This window comes from Tachypleus tridentatus, chromosome 7 (genome assembly GCF_004210375.1).
Source record: "Tachypleus tridentatus isolate NWPU-2018 chromosome 7, ASM421037v1, whole genome shotgun sequence".
NCBI lineage: Eukaryota > Metazoa > Arthropoda > Merostomata > Xiphosura > Limulidae > Tachypleus > Tachypleus tridentatus.
This window is the reverse complement of record NC_134831.1, coordinates 45,816,817-45,838,017: the sequence shown is the minus strand read 5'-3', so window position 1 is coordinate 45,838,017 and position 21,201 is coordinate 45,816,817. Positions and strand designations below refer to the sequence as shown.

Here is a 21,201-nt window from a genome sequence, read left to right as displayed (position 1 = left end):
ACTGCTAGAATCCTTCCAGGTGTCATAAGGCTGGTTACAGTTAGAATCCCTCAAATCTGTTAGGGCCAATTATCACTAGAATCCCTCCATGTATCCTAAGACTGGTTACCACTAAGATCCCTTCATTTATCCCTCCTGGTATGATAAAATTGGTTATCACTAGTGATGAGGAGAAACTCACTTGACGTGAATATGTATTCTGAAGGTTAACCTGAAGATGACCTCAGAAGGTCGAAACGTTGTTCTGTACTTTATTGTAATGAAATTTTTAGTACCCATACCAGTCGTTTTGAAAATTAATGGTTATCACTAAGATCCGTTCAAAGCAATGTGATAACACCTTGTTTTGGTCGTTACCAGAAATCCGTAAACAGTACATGCTGTTATCTGTTTGTGTTTGATACTAAAATCTATCCTAAGGAATATGATAACATCTAACTTTTGTCCGTACTAGAAACAAGCTAGTACAGCATGGTATCATGTTATCTGGTTACCATTAGAACCTAACTTAAGGAATATGGTAACATATAAATACCTTCATCACCAAAAGTCAACTTCTAGACAACAGTACCATCTGATTGTGATTACCATAAGAATCAATCCATGTAATACCTGACCATGATTGTCACCAGAGTCCTTTGAAAGGAATCTGGTAATATATAACTGTTATCACTGCCAGAAACCAACCTTTATGACATGATATTGCTTAACTCTGGTTATCATTAGAAGTCATCATAAGAAATAAGTTAACCTTTATATGTTTTCATTACCAGAAGTCAGATTGCTATTCTGGCATTTTCTAGTTTTTAACGTTATTGAAGCTATAAGAATTGATGTACATTACATTTAAAGAGAAATAAGTCAATTGTTACCCATGGGGTGAAAAATCGTCTCACCTTACGGTTTACATAAAGGTCGCGCAACATTCTCTATATCAGTTTTGTATGAGACATAAACAAGGTATCTGTATCGTCTTTATATTATTAAGCTATAAACACTAACATGTTATTTTTATATTGTTCCAGATCAAAACTAACTTTTTTTATCTGCATTGTTCTCGCTATTAACACTAACTTCTTTATTTACATTTTTCCCGCTATCAGTATCAGCTTTGTATTTACATTTTTCCAGCCATCAACAGCAATTTCTTTTTTATCTTTTATTTACCTGTAAATTTCTAATTGAAGTTAACATAGGTATTACAAATTTTCAAGTTTACTCTATCTTTAGCCGTATTGTGGTGAATACAAACTTAGGAATACTTTTTTGTTACCATGTCAACTACAGAGTTCAGCGTTAGAAGCTGAAGAAAAACAAAACAGGGGCAATTTGTGAACACTTGTGGCTATTTAGGTTTTCTTTCACGTGAATACCATCAGAAAAGTGAACTAGATATCGTTTTAAATCATTCGTTCCTTCCTACATACAGCATGAAATACAAAGTTTTTTGGTAAATATTTTGTCCTTTATTTTCCAACGTGTAACCCGTACTTAAGCTGCTTATAATCACAAGTACAACACCAACTTAAGCTGCTTATAATTATAAATACAACACCAATAATTTCAGAGAAAAAAAGTAAGAAAGCCGTATATGTCACAGAAAAAGATGTGTGACTGACAATCAAATAACTTTATATAAATCGAATTCAGAACTTTCCTATTAATGAGAAAATTATCCGAGGAGAGTTATTCAAGTATGAATTAAACAGTATTTAAATAATTTTAATTATTATTATTGATCACTTTAAAGTCACGCATGATTTTACATCGAATGTAGCTGTACTTCACTATTTAACGGTAAGGGTAGAAACTGCTACACAAATGACATCACTCAAGAAGGACAAACAGGTAACGTAGTTAATGTAACCATAGACAGGCACATTGTTTCGCTTCACATTCGTTTTCAAGACATAACGAGATTTTATCTATAAAAAAAACGTATAAATAAATCAATTTAAATTACAAGGGTTACTACTAGGCTTAATGGTGCAATGCGCAAAAACGTACTGAAGTTTCTACTTTCTTTTCCAAAGTTAACATACGGGAGGCAGCTCTTTCGTGTAAACTCTCTTCGAAAATTAAGAATTATACAAACATTTGCAATATATATATATCAGCTTACGTTTGACAAATAGGCAAGCTATCTCTCACTATTTACTTAAATGTTAAGAATTTCAAGCTCTTTCATAAACAAATGTACTGATGCACACCGTTCAAAATATGTCCAGTTATAACTGGAGCTACTTTGAGCCTGAGTTGGAGGGCGTACTTATATACATTACATAAAAATTCTTCAATAAAATGCATATTTAATAGGTTCTATTTTTTCTTCCTCACTTTTCTCGTCACATATAGAATAACAGACACTGTCTTCTCTGTTCAAAGTTTCAGTTTTAGTCTGACACTCTAATGACTTATAATAGCTCAAAAAATTTGAAGAATGTTGTCTAATTAACAGAGGTCGCCCTCGACAACGTGGCTTGGTGTCCGTTACATTTGAAGACTCCTGAGAATCAGTAGATAAAGAAGACGTGAGGGTGCTGTCACTAGACTGCTGTAGAAGATAACGGTGTTGAAGGATAGGTTTTCGTTTTCCTCCTATATAGAATTTGGATGTGGCTTGAACGGGATTTGTGGGGTCCTGTTCGTCTTGCTCGAAGGAATGTACTCTTAACAGTGGAGGCCTGGTTCGTAGCTTAACCGGGATATCGATTTCATTCATATGAAGAAGGGCTGCAGTGCTTTCTTGAGAGTTCTTTCGCTTGCTGAACATTGTTCCGTAGAGGCTCAAGTTGTCATCGACGCTGTCCACAGACGTGCCCACGTTGTCCGTGGTGTCGCTGCTTGTTGAGTCCCGATGGTAGCAATGCATTTGAAAAACGATGAAGCGTTCGGGTGATGAAGGAGCAGGAACGTAGTTATAAAACCCATTGTTATCATAGAGCTCACCTTGAAGACTTCCCTCATTTTGTGACGTAAAAGGATTTACTGAACATGTGTTTGACTCTGATGCACTGCATAATGACTGGTCAATGTTCTGGATTGAGTCACTCCGGGTAACCTCCTGTTGAATCTCTTCAATGTCTTCTTCATTTTCCACTGGTTGTAGATGTGGAACCACATTGGAAGTAATGTCTTCATTTTTTTCTTGTTTAATCGCAGTCAAAAATTTTTCCGTTTCTGGTCGAACGCAGTGGAAAAGTCGTTTGGCTTGTGTCCTAGTGTTCTTGTTCCGAAATACGTATATATAGGGGTTGATGACACAAGCACTGAACGACAAGAGAACTGCTGTAAGAGGGACGAATTCGGGTATCCAGTTTTCTATTTGCATGTACGGCTCAGCCCCAATAACAGCAAAGTATGGTCCCCAAGAAAAAATAAAAGAGAACAAAACAATGACTCCGGTTCTCGCCGCTTTCCACTCATCTCCAAAGAAGAAGAACTGACTCGAACTAGACATTCTACGATATGGCTTTTTTTTCAACTGGTGAACCGTACAACTGCCTTGATTATCCAAAAACTGAACCTCTGCCACGGTAAGATGGTTGACACTGTGTTTCCGTGCTCGAGCGCTGCTAGTTCTGGCAGCGAGAAACATGGAACAATAGGTCCAGCTGAGCTTCACCAGGGGCATGACTAATCCGGCCATCACAATAAGTCCGGAATATACAAAGGTATAGGGATCTCTCTGGAACCAAACAGGAACACATGCATTCCAGTTTATCCGAAACCGAATTTTTGGAATTCCAAATATTAAAGGCGTCGACATGAGAAATGCAAGAATCCACGTGGATATTATAAAAGCAGCCGTTTTTCTTTTTGTTATTGTCATAGAATAATGTAGAGGGCTGTTCACAGCATAATTTCTGTCAACGGCAATCAGTACTAATGAAAACGATGTCTCTAAGTTAAGACAGGTTGAAACTATTCCACTAATGTGACACCAGGTGTCACCTAATGTCCACACTCCGAATATACCAGCCAGCAAAAAACCAGGCATGATCAACAAAGTTTGTAGTAAGTGCGTTAAAGACAAGTTTAAAACAAATCGATTCGAGAAAGTGCGGAGTAGGGGCTTTTTATAAAACAGCAAAAAAACTATTACATTGCTGAGAGCACTGAATATGAAAAGGAAGAGTAATATAATTGTTTGGAGTTCCTCTCTAATATCGTTGAAAGATGTGGTATATTTTGAAGAAAGGTTGTTCATAGCAGTGTCAGTCCGTACTTTTGGATAAGTCTTGAGAATTGGAACAGTCAAGTTAATGAATTCCCGTTCTTTGAAGACAGTCCAAGAAGTGATCCCTGGGTCGTTTCTCCGACCTCCTGCTACATTCATCCCTCAATGTAAACTTGATATCTGAATAAAAAAGAAACATATTTGTACTGAAAAAAAGTTCGATATGAAAAACTAACGAAGAGTGACTATGCAAAAAAAAATACTCTAAATCTCTGATTCCTACTGTTTCATTGCTTCAGTGTATCGAATACGTTTTTAATAAATAAATATAAATCAACATAATTAATATATTATCATACTGAAATAATATATAAAAAATTAATATTTGGTGCAAAAACTCCACATACAAAAAAGACGTTTCTTAGTAAAAATAATTTATTCATTAAAAAATACAACAAACATAATACAAGAGGAAAAAGACAGAACCAATGAGAAGGTATTCCAGGTGTCGAAAAATGACAACGAATTTGTGTATACATTTTAACTGATCTAATGTATTTGGAAACAAATAAAATGGAAGATTTGGAAAAGCGTTCCATATTTTACAAAGTATAGAAAACTTTAGGGAAATTATTTATGTATTAATGTATTTCAAACATTATAGCAACTGTTACGTGTTTTTACACCCTACATTAAAGAAACAGATTTCGATTACTCCACTCATAATTTACAACTTATTTCAAACTAAACAAAATTCCCGGTTTCATTGAAGCCTCGTCTTCTTCATACTTAAAAATTTATAGAAATAGACAATTAATTATAAATCCAATCTGTTAACACCTACTTGTGTTACGTGTTGTTTGAGACCAATGGCTATTCCGGAGCGACGTTCGATACGTTATTAAAGAATCCAAGATGCAATGGAAAGGTTGTGATATAATTTTGGTAATGTTCAAGGTTTTCTTTCTGACATGCGCACTTCAATGAACGAAATATGTTCCCTAGGAGGTGTATTGATTGCTTTGCTGGATGAACGAAACTTCGAGATAACCAGGGCTCAGGTAAAAAGTTTAACAAAAATGGGATCTCACCTAAAAATGCACAGAAATTCATTTTTTTTAAATATTTTCCTTGAATCTTTTCCATAGCTGGAAAATTTTGTACAAAAGGAATAATTTCAATATTATATTTTTTCGTTTAAATAAAAATATTGATTTGTTAAAAATGTAAACATTCGTAATGACCTATCTTATGTTAGCCTCATAAGCCCTCACTCAAGCTTACTGTTGAGTCACGCTGGGGGAGGGGCTTAATAAAAAAGAAGAATAAGAACAAAAGAGGAACACTTAAAGTGCTCGAATTCAGTTTGTTTAAAACGTATTTACGAAACAAATCTGATAGTTACGTTTGAGAAAAACAGGTTTGTACATTTATTGCTATAAATAAATTGTTTACTTTGAAATAAAAACAGTTTCGGGTCTTTCCACTTAATAAAAACTACAGCTGTTACTCATTTCAAATAACTGAGTTTTTGACGTATGTTCTGATAATCGGATCGATTAAAAGTTCTATCAGAATCTGGTTTATTACACCTGTATAAATCCTCGACTAGAATGAACTTCAGTTGATAATCCTCATGCTGTAACCGCGTCGCTCACAGACTTTCTTTGTCTAGCACATCACTTACAGACGTTCCTAGGAGTCTACCTGCTTTTGTGTTTTAACATTTATTTCCCAATCAAATCTACTAAGTTTTCTCATTAGTAGCTTGAAAAGTAATCCATTATTGTTTTCTATTATTATTTTATTATCTTCAAAATCATTATGTGTCAGCTTTAGCTCGGTTAACGTTGGACGGTAGAACCCGGGAAACATACGAGAGCGACTATTTATTATTTTGACAATTGCGTGATTGAATTGTGTCTCTTCACTGTCATTCCGATACGAATAATTAATGAATTATTGTTCTCGTCTAATGAAGTAAACAGATAGGCTTAATACTGTGTTAAGAAAAGAACGTTTTAAATGTAAATTCATTTTATTCTGAATAACAATCAACTTCCTTGTGCAGCTGCGTCAGCTTAATACATAATAAAATCTGCAGAGAAACATAACTTTACCACACAAAAAACTCTGTCTTGTTATGAAACCTACAGAGTAATATTAACGTTAAACAATGAACCGCGAGAGCAATATTAATGCTAAACACAATAAGCTCCTAGAGTAATATTAATGCTAAATAAGGTAATAGTGACCTTAAACATCGTGAAACCCATTCGATAATGTTAATACTAAACACACAGTAATATTAACATTAAATACAATTAGCCTGTATAGTGATATACGCATTAAATATAGTGAATTCTATAGGTATGCTAGTGTTAAACCTAAGGAATTCTGTAGTAATATTTAGTAATATTAAGGCTAACTTTGTGTCTGTTCAATTTCCTCGTAAACTATATGTGTCAGCAGTTCTTAATTTAGTAGCGATAGACAAGAGGGAAGGCTGCTGATCAAAGCCAACAATTCTAAGACTACTTATTATTAACGAATAGCGGGTTTGGCTGTAACATAAAACGCCTATATGGCTTTTCAGAAAGGGTAAGGAGGTTCAGCAACTCCTTTTGATCTCGTGAGCCGTACGTTGACAGTCGAATTGCCCTAACACCAGGCCATGCCAGGCCCTATTAGCGTTAGACAAAATAACCCTTGTTATTCTATTAGCATTAATTACAATGAATTATATAGTTGAATTGGCATCGAATACAATTAATTCAATAGTTATGTTATGGCTTGACACAACGAAACACATAGAGTGATGCTAAACACAATAAACTTAATACAACTATGTTATATTGTTAAAAGCACACACAACTCCCTCTAAAACTTCCACTGCTGGATAAATAGTGATTTCCATTGTTTTTAGACAGTTCTAAATAATCAACAACCAATTATTCTCTTACTTTTGAAATTATAGAGGTCTCTGTGGTTTTTGATCAGTTCTAAAATTTTAACAGCATTTTTTGTTGTTGTTGAAAATGTCGAGATCTATGCAATCCAAAAAATATTTCATTACAGTTGATGTTGTCTAATTACATTAGTAACTAGAAAATTACTCGCTTTCACTCGGCTTATTAGGTTGACATATTCTAAATTAATATGTCAGTGTGTGCATTCTAAACCCGTTTTAGCATCTTGCGGGTGGACCTAGTCTTCAAGTTGGAGCTTCTTTTGGCTTATGTGAATAAATCACAGCCTTTCTTTTTCAATATTGGCATACGTTATGATTTGTGCATTACGATTTTAGTGATTGCGATTGTGAAGCCTTGTTAGTGTTGTGCATGTTGGTATGATTTAAAGAAATTAATAAATAAGCCTATAGTAAAGACATAGTGTGAGATAACCTAGCATAGAACCAAGTGAATAAAATAAAAACATCGATTATATTTTAAACCTAAATCGTTTCTGAATTCAGTTCTTAGCTTTCATACTGCCAACATTTTTTTAAAAAAATAAACAAACCTCCTTAATCAAAGGAGACTCTAAATTGAGAAATTAGCAAATATGTTTTCTACATTTTTAGTTTATACATTTCAGCACATAGATTAACAACAATGTTAAGTTATGCTTTTGTTACTAAGCTACATGACACAGAAGTACTGGCTTTTTTATACGTATTAAAAGTTGTTAATTTAACTGGTTGGTGGTTTGGTGTTTATTGGCGCAAAGCAATTATGGTTAATTTAACTAATATACTACAGTGTGTGTGTATATATACATAATGGAGCTATAAGTCTATAATGAAACATTATGTATGTGTGTGATTTCTATTAATAATATAAGGAACTACTTTTCTAAGTTGTTTTTTGCTAGCTTGCCTCATCAAAAGGATGCGTATGCACTTAGATAAAATAAATAATAATACTCAGGTGCGCACCCTCAAGGCCCACTTATTACTGGTGCAAAGTTTCAGACTTCTATGATTTTCATCTTGAAAATATGAAGGTCAACAGATACGTCCTTATATTATTATAGATTCCAACCAGTACGAAAAATATCGTCACATTGTGTTTTATTAATTTATTTTTGCTGTACAGAGATGTTAGTTTACTTGGCTCTAATACGTCGGAAAACTATCTCTTTTTTATGTATTTTGTATTTGTATTATTTACCTAACTTGTCTGTTTTATATGCAGGCCTGTACAGTTACAACACTGAATAAATAAGTGATATTAATACTAAAAATAAACGACCATATAACACCAAAATGCCTTTATTTAATTAGACACTCCACGTTTTACTTTACAGGTTCTTCAGGAGCGTTCACTTAAACACAAACCGAAACTGGTGGTACAAAGTTTGAAATGGTTTAAATAACAAGTTCTATTCGAATCTAAAACGTGCATTTGTGTAGCGTACTTTTAACATATTAAGTAGTAAAGTCTATTGTTGACATAATTAACTGTTGTCTATAGTAAACAAAAGTTATATCAAGGTTACAGAGTTAAATAACTAGAAGAATAAAACAGTTAGAATTATAGGCGCAAACCTTTGTTTCTATTCACCTGTAGTCGTAGTTGTTCCATGAAAACAAATACTTTGAATTTTCTGTCAGTTTACTTGGTGAGGTTATACATGTAGAATGGTGTATGATTGAATATAAAATGATACGCAATTGCGCTTTTTTCGTATCATCATTTGTAAAAAGTGTCAACGTGTTCTCCTATCCTTGTGTGTAGAGTTCTTCCAGTTTCTACAATGTAAGAATGATGACAGATGTTACATGTAACCTGGTAAAAACATAGGAGAAAAAACACTCACCTTTAAATTGCAAACACGAACTTATAAGACAGTTGGCTTTATTAAATTTTAGGGCAGTGGTCTGAGATTTTAGTATTGGATATGGCTGTTCTATAGCTTTAATTCGCAGATCAGATTTCCTGATTATAAATAAATAGGGAAAAACGATGACTCCTATCATTTTACTTATTTTATCCTATTATTTAACTCTGTAACCTTGACAGAACTTTTATTTACTACAGACAGTAATTAATTATGTCAACAAAATTTTTCTTTCAACAATAAGTTTTAAACAATAAATAGTTTCGCTTTGAGTTTACTTACTGATAAAGGATATTTTATTGAAAGTTTCAACTTTTACAGTAAGTAAGATTAATTTTTAAAATAGATGCTTGAAAATGATCGTAGCAGTAACAAAACGTCGTAACTGTGCTAAAAATTAATCTAACTTGCTGTAAAAGCTATAAATTATAATAAAATAAACTTTACTTCTTGATATGTCAAAAGCATGCTGTACAAATGCTTGTTACATACCAGAATAGAATTCGTTATTTAGTCATTTGAAACTTGGCACAATCAGTTTCAGTTTGTGTTTCAGTGCGCGCTCATGAAGGAGTTGTAAAGCGAAACGTTGTTTGTCTAATTAAATAATAACACTTTGATGTTATAAGATCATTTATTACCAGTGTTAATATGTCTTCTATACATCAATATGCACTGCAGAAATAAAATAATAAGTAATATTATTTGAATGTTTAAATCGTTGCGAAACGTACCTGTAGATCAATCTGATTACATATATGAGTTAATACGTTATTTTTGTTCAACGTTTTAAAGTAAAGTAAAATTACTGACGATCGAACAAGTGATATTTTTTAATGTTTAAATCCAAGCAAAACCACAGACGGACTGAGTTGTTGTTTTTTTATGTACAACTTTTAACTCGTAATTTAAAAGTTCGCGCAGGTAATTCCTTCATGTATTTAAATGAAAGAAGTTTGGAAGCCTTTGTGACAATTAAATTTCATTTCTTAATTTCTAGAAGCAGCCTGAACTATTCAAAGCAAGAACTAAAAAAATAAATCATATATATATATATCAAAAGATCTATACCAACATATAAATAACATTAAGATATATGAGAACACATTCAGATTAAAGAATGTAAGACAGAGAAAGATTACATATCATCTTATAGAAACAATATAATTTCTGAAAAAATAATCAACCCACAGAAAACAAAACCGGTGAAATAGAATATGCTCTATGATGGGAACATTATAATATATCCGAAAATATTCAGCTCAAGGAAGAAGGGAGTTGGTTACAGATGAAACAAGAGGTATTTTTATAAGAAAAATAAAAATTTGCATCAAAAACACAGTCAACAGATTTATCAAGATTTCTTTTACTCCGACTCTCAACAGAATGTATTCCTCGTATTTTAAATTTCTCCTCAAACCCATGATATATGAATAAATAAAAGATGGACTGTAGTTAGAACTTGCAATCCAACCCCATTTTTTGTTATTGTTGCTTTTATCGTTTAAATAAGAAACTAACAAGATGTTAAGTGTAAACTCTTCATTATAGGACCTAGCATGGCCTGATGGTTAGGGCACTCATTTCCTAATCTGAAGGTCGCGAGTTCGAATCCCCATCACACCAAACATGCTTGCCCTCTCAGCTACGGTAGGTTGTTATTATGTGAAGGTCAATCCCACTATTCGTTGGTAAAAGAGTAGCCCAAGACTTGATGGAGGGTGGTGATGACTAGCTTACACTGGTCTTACACTGTTAAATTAGTGACGGCTGGCTCAGATAGCCCTTGTGTAGTTTTATGCGAAATGTAAAGCAAACAATCAAACAGACTTTATTATGGAGATAATTTCTCGCTAAATGTTTGACATACGTCTTCATCAATGTTCTGATAAGCTTCATATTCCTAGTATATTGTTTTCCAAGTTAAACCTAAGCTGAATGCTTTATTTAATTCTTAACAAATTAAAACAAAGACAGTAAAGGTGTAAAATTGGCACTACCTTTCATTATGTGAAATTGGCATGGAACGTTGATTTTTTTATTGAATTCGCAGACAATATGCGCTCTCTAGCATTACACATATAAAAGACTGAGCAAGGTAAAACATAACGTGACACGTGTTTGTTCATGTTGGATAAATAGTTCCATAGCACGACCAGCCGATAATCACAGTATCAAATTATCTCATACTTGATAACAGTCGACTTAGCTTTAGACTCTTCGGCTATATAAGAGTAAATATATGTGTATGTTTTTTTACACTAATTAAAAACATACAAAGTTCTAACTAAACACACTCCTGTGAGTGATCTTAAGTCGGTTAATGAGAGTTCGAGACTCTGGTCATGGTATGAAATATGTTGCATTCTTTTTGTTCTTTATTCATAAGACGATCCATATTACCATGAGGTGAGCAAAAATGCAAGACCGAAATCTCACGAAAAACTCTTGCCAGGTACAACTCAGTTTACTATATAAAAGCAGAAAGGTTTATGTTAGTGATCTGTAGAACATATACCTTCAGTAACACACCCCAATATTCAAATATAAAACATGTTGTACTCAAATATGTGAGTTGGTCTGCTCCAGAGTTCAAACCTCTAACGCCACATTAAAAACAGAGTGTGTTATATTCAAGTATATAATTTGGTGTACTATAAAGTATTACAATACTTTTCTTTCTGAGGGTAACAATATGATCACCAACAGGTGTACAGCATGCTTAAAAAGTTTTAGGGTGAGAGCGAAGTGATAAGTCTTTGTTTCATACAATAACGTTCAATTGAGCTTACTTTATAGCTCAGTTTTTTGTACGTATCACGTGCATAGGTAAGCTTCCATTAACTGGCGTTTCGTACGATTAAACAGCATGCCCTGTATGAAAGAGATTGAATTAGCTTGTTAGTACAATATTGCGCGATACTGAGAGACGTACCTCGAGGAAGAGTGTTTCTATCAGACACAACACGTACTTAAATTGTAAAACAGACACTTTTGCAATGAAAACTGGGTCGAAAAGACGCATCTACATAGTGAATTTAATTTATGCAATTTGCTGAAACATTTCGAAGAATCTCTCTTAACACACGATTTCATTCTTTTTTGCTCAAAACAACACAATTAAGAAGTCTCCATTCATGTGAACTTTTCGTTTTATTCAGATCCTGACTCAACGAATTAAGGCGAAATAATTAATGAACTTAGCAAAGAATATCATTCTCTCACACTAATAAAACAAGTTGTTTTTAGCAGTTCTTTCATAAATCAAAAATATAATTCAAAATTTACAATAATCAAATTAATCTGGCAGAGATATATGTAGTAAAAAGACAACTCGTACACGATTCAAAGTGGGTGAAAGGTTATAAACAAAGGGCATGGTCGAAAAAATACAAATTTATCATAAAATTAGAATTAGACTCTATTATAAAATATTTGGCAAACTGGTTGAAATCTAATTTAAAACTCGTCCCCTGAATGGAAGTTATGTAAGTTCATGATTAATGAAAGGTTATTTTAGGCCATTAAAAATTGTTTCCCTTATATGTAATTGCTAAAAACGCTCATGAAAACTGCAAAACACAAAATGTGAAACTAAAAATTTGTTTCTATCCCTACATGGACCTTATTGACCTCAATTCCAGTTTTGTTGAAGATCCATCTGAAGGGAACGAAGTAGTTACATGGTCAGACAACAGAAAACGAACCGCTATTGTATTCATACAGATTAAGGGAACGAAGTAGTTACGTGGTCAGACAACAGAAAACGAACTACTATTATATTCATACAGATTAAGGGAACGAAGTAGTTACGTGGTCAGACACTAGAAAACGAACTACTATTATATTCATACAGATTAAGGAAACGAAGTAGTTACGTGGTCAGACAACAGAAAACGAACTACCATTATTAACAAAGGCTTATTTCTCTCTTTTTTTCACTTTCGCGAATACATAATTATTATTACAATGACAGTAATGAATTAGTTTTAACAGGGACAGAATGGGAAAAAATCATAAATAAAATAATTACATTGTAATGTTATTGCACACATATTCTGTACAACATGTTATTGATTAGACAGAATCGTTAGATGTAAAAGTCTTACCTTTTTGGTACACAATTCATCCATGCACACTTTGGTAGTTTGTAATCAGTAAATATCGACTGCAAGATAAGCAAAAGGTGTTATGCCGTTGATATTAGCATTATTTATAATTTTTACTTGTATAGTTAAATGTTCTGTGTTGATTTAATACGAGATTACATATCTATCTTTCATACACCTGGTTATCTCGCTTACTTAATAAAACATCTTCATCTTCGGATATATAACTTGCTAAGCGTTCGTGTAAGTTAGAACCCTATAGCTTGTACAGTATATATTGTAAAGTTAAGCACAGTTAAAAGTTACAACTGGTCATGTGTACCCGTTCGCATGATGTTGGATCTTTATCAATAGTGATTGGATAAAGGTAATTCATTTACGTTTGTCTAGTGGCCTAGAAACACTTCCATTCGTCCAGCTGTTAGTTCCAACGGAGACAACCAGAACGCGCTTGCTCAGATGTAAGCTAAAGTAGAAATATTCTTGATTTCTTAAAGCAACATTTCCCAGTGACTTAAAGTGAAGTAAATATGTGACATTTAATTAACTTTTTTATTTGTTTCCGAAAAAAATATTAAAATTCGATATCTCAGTACCTTTTGCTCTTTCTCATTAGTTTAATCATTAGGATTGTTTGTTTTCGAATTTCGCTAGGGCTATCTGCGCTAGCCGTTCCTAATTTAGCAGTGTAAGACTACAGAGAGGGCAGTTAGTCATCATCACCTACCGTCAGCTCTTGGGCTACTCTTTTACCAACGAATAGTGGGATTGATCGTCACATTATGACGCTCTACGGCTAAAAGTGTGAGCATGTTTGGTGTGACGGGAATTCAAACCTGCGACCCTAAGTCGCGTGTCTTAAACCCCTCGCTATTCCTAATCACTAAGAACAAATTGATAGTTTGTGCTAATATTCCCATTCGTTAGTTTTGAAGCTGTATAAATGAAGTAGTTAAGTAGGGAAATTTTTATAACTCCAAATATTTGTCTGCCCCTTCCATTTAATAAAAACACTTTTATCCGACTTTTAATAAGTTATAAACGAGCTCTTATTAATAAATAAAATCGTTGGATAATCTTCTCTATCATGAATCCGGCTTAGGTCGAAATGCTTCAGCTAACATGAACCTAAGAATGAATAAAGCAAGATTAATGTTGTATTGAATCATCTGTTTTCATGTTAGCGTAACGTTAATAAATAATTTACTTACACCATATGTAGAGACTTTCACTCTCGATCTCTCAGAAGGATTGCATTTGTCTGCTAAGCCTAACAACACGAAGTAGGTGTTTTATTTAGAACATACTTAAAATATAACCGTGCGTTTAAACCTAACAAAATAGTCAGACGTTACGTGACTGAATGTTGAAAATATTTGCAAGAAAACAAACTTCTTACAAATCATGGCCTTCCAAGTTTATAGAGTACTGTTATCATACTATTATGAATTATTCATCAAAAATAACGCATAAATTGCGTACAGTCAAACTGTAGGAAACATATGTGAAGTGCGCAGACAAATTGCTTAGTTAATAATGTTTTCAATTACGTAAATTCATGCTTTTAAAATGTGTCAGTAATTATTTTACTATATTAAATAAGATGATGTCTCACGCTCTGATAAAACTTCGTTAATGTATTCCTTAGCAATGGAATCAATAATATTAAATCAGCCGGAAGTTCATGAGAGAGCATTCGAAATAGTCAAAAATGTTAAAAATTTCTATCGTATCATCATAGCAAAGGCATATAAAACGTTTAAGTATTCCAGATAAGAAAGCTTGTTAGTAATTTGTTTCTTTTGAAAATTTGTAAACACTATTTTCATCATTATTAGACCACAAATTGATTATTCTAAATGTATTTAATGATGATATCCTAGTCCTTTTGAAGAAACAACTGTTATTTCTAAATCAATTTAATCTTTGTATTCAAATACTTTCGAATAAACAGCTGTTAATTTTAAATCCATTTAATCTTGATATTCTAATACTTTTGAGTAAACAGTTTTTAATTCGAAATTCACTTATTATTTATATATATATATATTAATGCTGTCGAGTAAACAGCTGCTAATTCTAAATAATTTCATGATGTTATTCACATACTTTCGTGTGAACAGCTGTTAATTCTAGATCATTTGATGATGTTATTCACATACTTTCGTGTAAACAGCTGTTAATTCTAAATAATTTCATGATGTTATTCACATACTTTCGTGTAAACAGCTGTTAATTCTAAATAATTTCATGATGTTATTCACATACTTTCGTGTAAACAGCTGTTAATTCTAGATCATTTGATGATGTTATTCACATACTTTCGTGTAAACAGCTGTTAATTCTAAATAATTTCATGATGTTATTCACATACTTTCGTGTAAACAGCTGTTAATTCTAAATAATTTCATGATGTTATTCACATACTTTTGTGTAAACAACTGTTAATTCTAAATCATTTGATGATGTTATTCACATACTTTCGTGTAAACAGCTGTTAATTCTAAACCATTTGATGATGTTATTCACATACTTTCGTGTAAACAGCTGTTAATTCTAAATCATTTGATGATGTTATTCACATACTTTCGTGTAAACAGCTGTTAATTCTAGATCATTTGATGATGTTATTCACATACGTTCGTGTAAACAGCTGTTAATTCTAAATACATTTAGTATTGATATTATAATACTGTCGAGTAAACAGCTATTACTTCTAAATCCATTTAGTGATGATATTCTAAGTACTGTCAGGTAAAGAGCTGTTAATTCGAAATTCATTAAAGTGAACCTTCTTATATTTTTGAATACAGATATCGATTATGAACTAAAGTGAATCTTTCCGATATTGTTTAGTAGACGTCTGTTCATTCTAAATCTTTCTACATGTAGTTTTCCATAAACAGCTGTTGATTCTTTATTCCGGGTACAACCGTTCTTCTTGAATGCGCTGTTAATATTGAGCCATATTGATGCAGTAATTACCCAATATCAAGGAAAGCTTTGTGTGTCTGTATGTCTGTGGATGCATCTCCTCTTAAAGGAATAACTGATCAAGACCAAAATTGGCAGGCTAACACAGTAGTCCAAGAGCAAACCGAGTCCATATGAAACTCTCCCATATACAGAAGAATAAAAACATTTTATAAAATAGCCATTAAATTTGTAACTGCAGTAGCTATTTTAAATAAATGAGTTTGAACAAAATTCACACCACAACAAAATGCTACAAGTCAAAGATTGTAAATAAGATTTTCAGCATTTTGGCTTATTTCCAATAACAACCAAAGCATACAGTAATAAGTATCCAGCTACAAACATGCAGTAAGAAAATATCCAGCTGCAAACATACAGTAAGAAAATATCCAGCTACAAACATACAGTAATAAATATTCAGCTACAAACATACAGTAATAAGTACTCAGTTACAAACATACAGTAAGAAAATATCCAGCTACAAACATACAGTAAGAAAATATCCAGCTACAAACATACAGTAATAAATATTCAGCTACAAACATACAGTAAGAAAATATTCAGCTACAAACATACAGTAATAAATATTCAGCTACAAACATACAGTAAGAAAATATCCAGCTACAAACATACAGTAGGAAAATATCCAGCTACAAACATACAGTAATAAATATTCAGCTACAATGTGAAGAATAAAGATATTATTGCTGTTTAAGTTTCCCATTTTTACTGATTTTCATCATTTAACTTTGGTTTGCAGTAGTGGTACTAGCGCTTAAGCCTGAATTAGAGAAATATATCGTAACTAGAATATTTTTAGGTTATAGTCTTCCATAAAAGCAAAATCCAAGTTTACAATTAAATTTAATGCACTAAATGTACCAAAAAAACAGGCAATAGGAATCTTGACGATATCCATACAGTTAAATTGGCTGCCTTGAACAAGAAGTGACTTAACTATTTTGTCATTTTTGCTAAGTTTCTCTGTTCGACTGCTGCACTTCAGATCGACTTCCTCTCTGTCTTAACAACAACTATTGTAGAATGAACTCTAATGAAAGTTCCAGGAGAGATTTTGTGTTTGTTTTCTGAATTTTCAAGAGAAAAAGGACGGAGGAACGAGATTCCTTAAAATAATCTTCAAACATTTAGCCTCATAAGAGCTTCAAAAAGTAATCCAATTATAGACTGCGATTTTACTAGTTACTTGAACATTTTTTACTAAAGCCATGCTGGATATGAAATTTGCCATTAAACATTTGTCAATGTGCATACCTACTTAATTTAGTAAACACTTGTTGATTCTAAATCCATTAATAGCATTAAAGTATTACTGTATAAAAAAAGTCAAATGGTAAAAATGAAGAATTACCTACTATCTATAGAACAACATAAAGAAGTTCTGTCCTCTTTGTTGGGTCATCTTACGGACTTACAATGCTAATATCCGGGATTCGATTATCCGCAAAGGACACATCATACAGCCCAATGGGACTTTACTATGAAAAACAAAATTGAGAAATTTACTTTCGTGAAATTATAATTAAAAAAACGCTACATGTCTACTGAGCAATACTGAAAAAATCATTTAAAAGATTTATAACAAACAACATCTAGTACAAAACAATATTGGAAAGGTTTACTTTTGTTGACTTAGAATGTTATGTTTTATGAATGTAAAATGAACACCTTCCTGCTAAGTAACAGTGACGAGTTGACTTTAACAGTTTCAAACTCAAAATTTGATATTTAACAATATTAGGTGTCCTCAAACGTAATGCAAATTATAAACTATTCAAACTTTTGTAATGTACTTATACTATGGTTCAATGATAAAGTAAAAGTTATGAAAATATAAAACAATTTATATGGCTAAACTTTAGATTTTAGAAAATTGCATACCAATAAGTGCAGGTATATGGTGTATAATGTAGCTGTGCATAAAATGTTTTACACAAGCGCCTCGCTAACACTTGTAACTATTTAGATAACCTACTGAAACACTTATAGAACGTTTTATTAATGAATTTGAGTGGAATATGAAATGTTCTATCAAATTATTTGTCGAGAAGATAAAATATCTTTTCGGTATACTGGATTTAAAGATTACGTTTTCAATTAACATAATACTAAGTGCATAAAATATTTTATCAATTCCCGGAATTGTCTGATTAGCAATTTGTTCAATGAAACGTGATATGTTGATTTATTCGAACTTCCTTTTTTTTTCTCTTTCTATTAATCGATTGAAATTATTTTAAAAACTATCATTTGAAACACAACTATCATAGCGATAAATTATTAATTCGAAAAACGAAAGTCAGGTGGTAAAAAGAATAAACTATTTACCGAGTATCATCTTGACCTACCTGTTTACAAATATATATGAGTTTTCGGAGCTAGAGCAAGGTCGGTATGCTCCGGAGACAATAGTGACATACATAGCGCTCCTTAGAATGTTAACAAAATGAAAACGTCTCCACAAATGTAGAATACTCTGACTGGAAGCTTTATATTATATACAGTCGATCGACAGATCCCGGACAAACAAAACCACGTTGTTTCCATGGATACGTGAAGCTGAGATGAGGTCTGCAGAGTAAGCGCCATCTATAATTAAGTATATTTCTTAAGCTCGTGTAGAGTTCGTGATTACACTCGACAGTAACTCTTCTGAGATATCATATACAACCTAAGCATTCATCTTGTTTTTTAAATAAAAAACGTGTTTTGCGCTTCATTACAAGTAATATTCTGTTTATGTTTTGTTTTTTAATACTTAAAGTATTAAAAAATAAAACGACAAATAAGAAACGTTGCTATGACAACTCAAGGAATAGCTTGTCAGGTTAGAAAATAAGTGAGGACTTTCCAATAAAGCTATCAAACCGCGTATTAGACACGTTGACATGAAAATGAACATTACGCCACCTAGACTTGTCTATTTAAAACTTTCACTTTCTTACTCTTCACATCATTAGCGATGTCAGATGTTTCGTCAGTTAGTATTAACTTTTCTTAAGAGGGAGAAAAGCATTCGAGTTAAGAAACACTTTTACTGCATATATTAGTATGAGACAAATTTATAACTGTTGATATGCGTGATGAAATATTACTTTTCATCCTGAATTGTTAAAATAATACTATGACAAACTATTCCTTGAATTGTCATAGCAACGTTTCTTATTAGTCATTTTATTTAATACGTAGGCCAGTTTGTTTATTTCAAACATTCGACTTACATACACAAGGATTGTTGGAACTAGTTCTTATGTAGTCAACAGCACCCACCGTTAAGTCTTGGGTTACTCTTTACCAATGAAAAATGGAATTAACCGTCACATCATCAGGCGAAGATGTTCAATGACGACATTAAAATTCCACACCCGAAGATTACAAGTTGAGTGCTATAACCATCAAAGTCTTGTTAGGCCTATAATAATGATTGTTTGTTTGTTTTTTGAATTTCGCACAAAGCTACTCCAAGGCTATTTGTGCTAGCCGTCCTTAATTTAGAAGTATAAGACTAGAGGGAAGGCAGCTAGTCATGACCACCCACCGCCAACTCTTGGGCTACTCTTTTACCAACGAATAGTGGGATTGACGGTAACTTTATAACGCCCCCACGGCTGAAAGGGCGAGCATGTTTGGTGCGACCGGGATTCGAATCCGCGATTCTCGGATTACGAGTCGTACGCCTTAACACGCTTGGCCATGCCGGGCCTTATAATAATGATAAAAGTAGATTCAGGGTTGTTCTCAAACTTATAGACAATAATATTGTGCTTCTGATCAAGTGAAATCGATGTGGGAAGATAATGCTCACCTCATGATCAAATTAAATCTATTGCACAGATGATGTGGGAATATTTCAATGTAAAATGAAAGCTATTTTCTTCGAGTTTTGCTAAAAATGTTCAAATATTTACTTTATTTCTGAACCCTGTAAAACTGATTTTGCAAACTTGTTCCATCTTAAATAAACTGAGAAAACAAAATTATCCTTCAAGGTATTTTTTCTGCTTAGCTTGCAGAACTGTGAAAACGAGGGTCCAGGTTTCGCGTCCAGTTGTCGCAATATCGCGACCTGCACTTTAGGGCCGAGTGTGCGTTAATACTGATCCCTCTACTACCAAATTATAAAGAACTAGTGGATATGTAGCCCTTATATAACTATGCAAGGACATCAGATAAAAGAAAAAAACAAACAAATTATTAACCTAATTATTTTATATTATATTAATTAATTAATTATATTAATTATTAATTACTATAATTAATATAATTGTTATCACCTTTTAAACACATAATGCTAAACTATTTATTTATCAAATTGATTGTGGTACATGATGTTGGTGGTCATTAATAAAAGAAAAAATACATCATTACTTTAAATTAGGCATGGCATGGTAAGCGCGTAAGGCGTGCGACTACTAATCCGAAGGTCGCGGGTTCGAATCCCCATCACACCAAACGTTTTCACGTAGAATGCCTTAACTACCTGGCCATGCTAGACCAACCGTGCTATGAAGAAAAGGAATATTGGTGTAATAACACTTTGTAACACAAATTTTGTTCCTGGGTAGTATGTGTTATTTTTATATTTGTATTTTTAGAATGGATGGTAAACAAACTTGGAAACTGAAATATTATCACAGGAAAAAGGCAGCAGAAGGGAAAACTTTCTTACAATTTGTTTGTTTAATAATTCCAGGTATAATATAATCTGGTAAAGTAGAACACGTGTGAAAAACAGTGGTCACCTTCCTCAAGGTTTTAAAACATGACATTATGTTGAGCGAGTGTTAAATGTTTGACACATGTTTTTTGCTAAGTGGCCTGGCATAGCCAAGCGCGTAAGGCGTGCAACTTGTAATCCGAGGGTCGCGGGTTCGTGCCCGCGTAGTGCGAAACATGTTCGCCCTCCCAGCCGTGGGGGCGTTATAATGTGACGTAAATTATAATGTGACCCATGATAGTAAAAAACTTATTTTGCTTATCATCAATGTTTGAGTGGTATTAACTATTGAAATTGGAGACTGAATGTTGTTTTGCAATTACCTTTTGACAATTCATGGCTGATATTAAGAGTAA

At 32.9% G+C, this 21,201-nt stretch overlaps 1 protein-coding gene across 3 annotated transcripts in view; it reads right to left on the bottom strand.

The window, feature by feature from the left end:
* Window positions 1-1,467: 1,467 nt before the first annotated feature.
* The window catches only part of LOC143255578 (5-hydroxytryptamine receptor 1A-like), a 63,893-nt gene continuing 44,159 nt past the window's right edge, over window positions 1,468-21,201 (bottom strand). Inside the window, exons 2-5 of one of the 3 annotated variants that reach the window (XM_076511446.1) lie at window positions 18,477-18,717; window positions 17,480-17,606; window positions 5,025-5,271; window positions 1,468-4,360 (exon numbers count right to left, since the gene is read on the bottom strand). In XM_076511446.1, the coding sequence (XP_076367561.1) occupies window positions 2,294-4,339 (2,046 nt within the window). In that variant the 5' untranslated portion in view covers window positions 4,340-4,360; window positions 5,025-5,271; window positions 17,480-17,606; window positions 18,477-18,717 and the 3' untranslated portion in view covers window positions 1,468-2,293. The remainder of the gene's footprint in view (window positions 4,361-5,024; window positions 5,272-17,479; window positions 17,607-18,476; window positions 18,718-21,201) is intronic. The other 2 variants (XM_076511447.1, XM_076511448.1) reach the window with 2 other exon arrangements.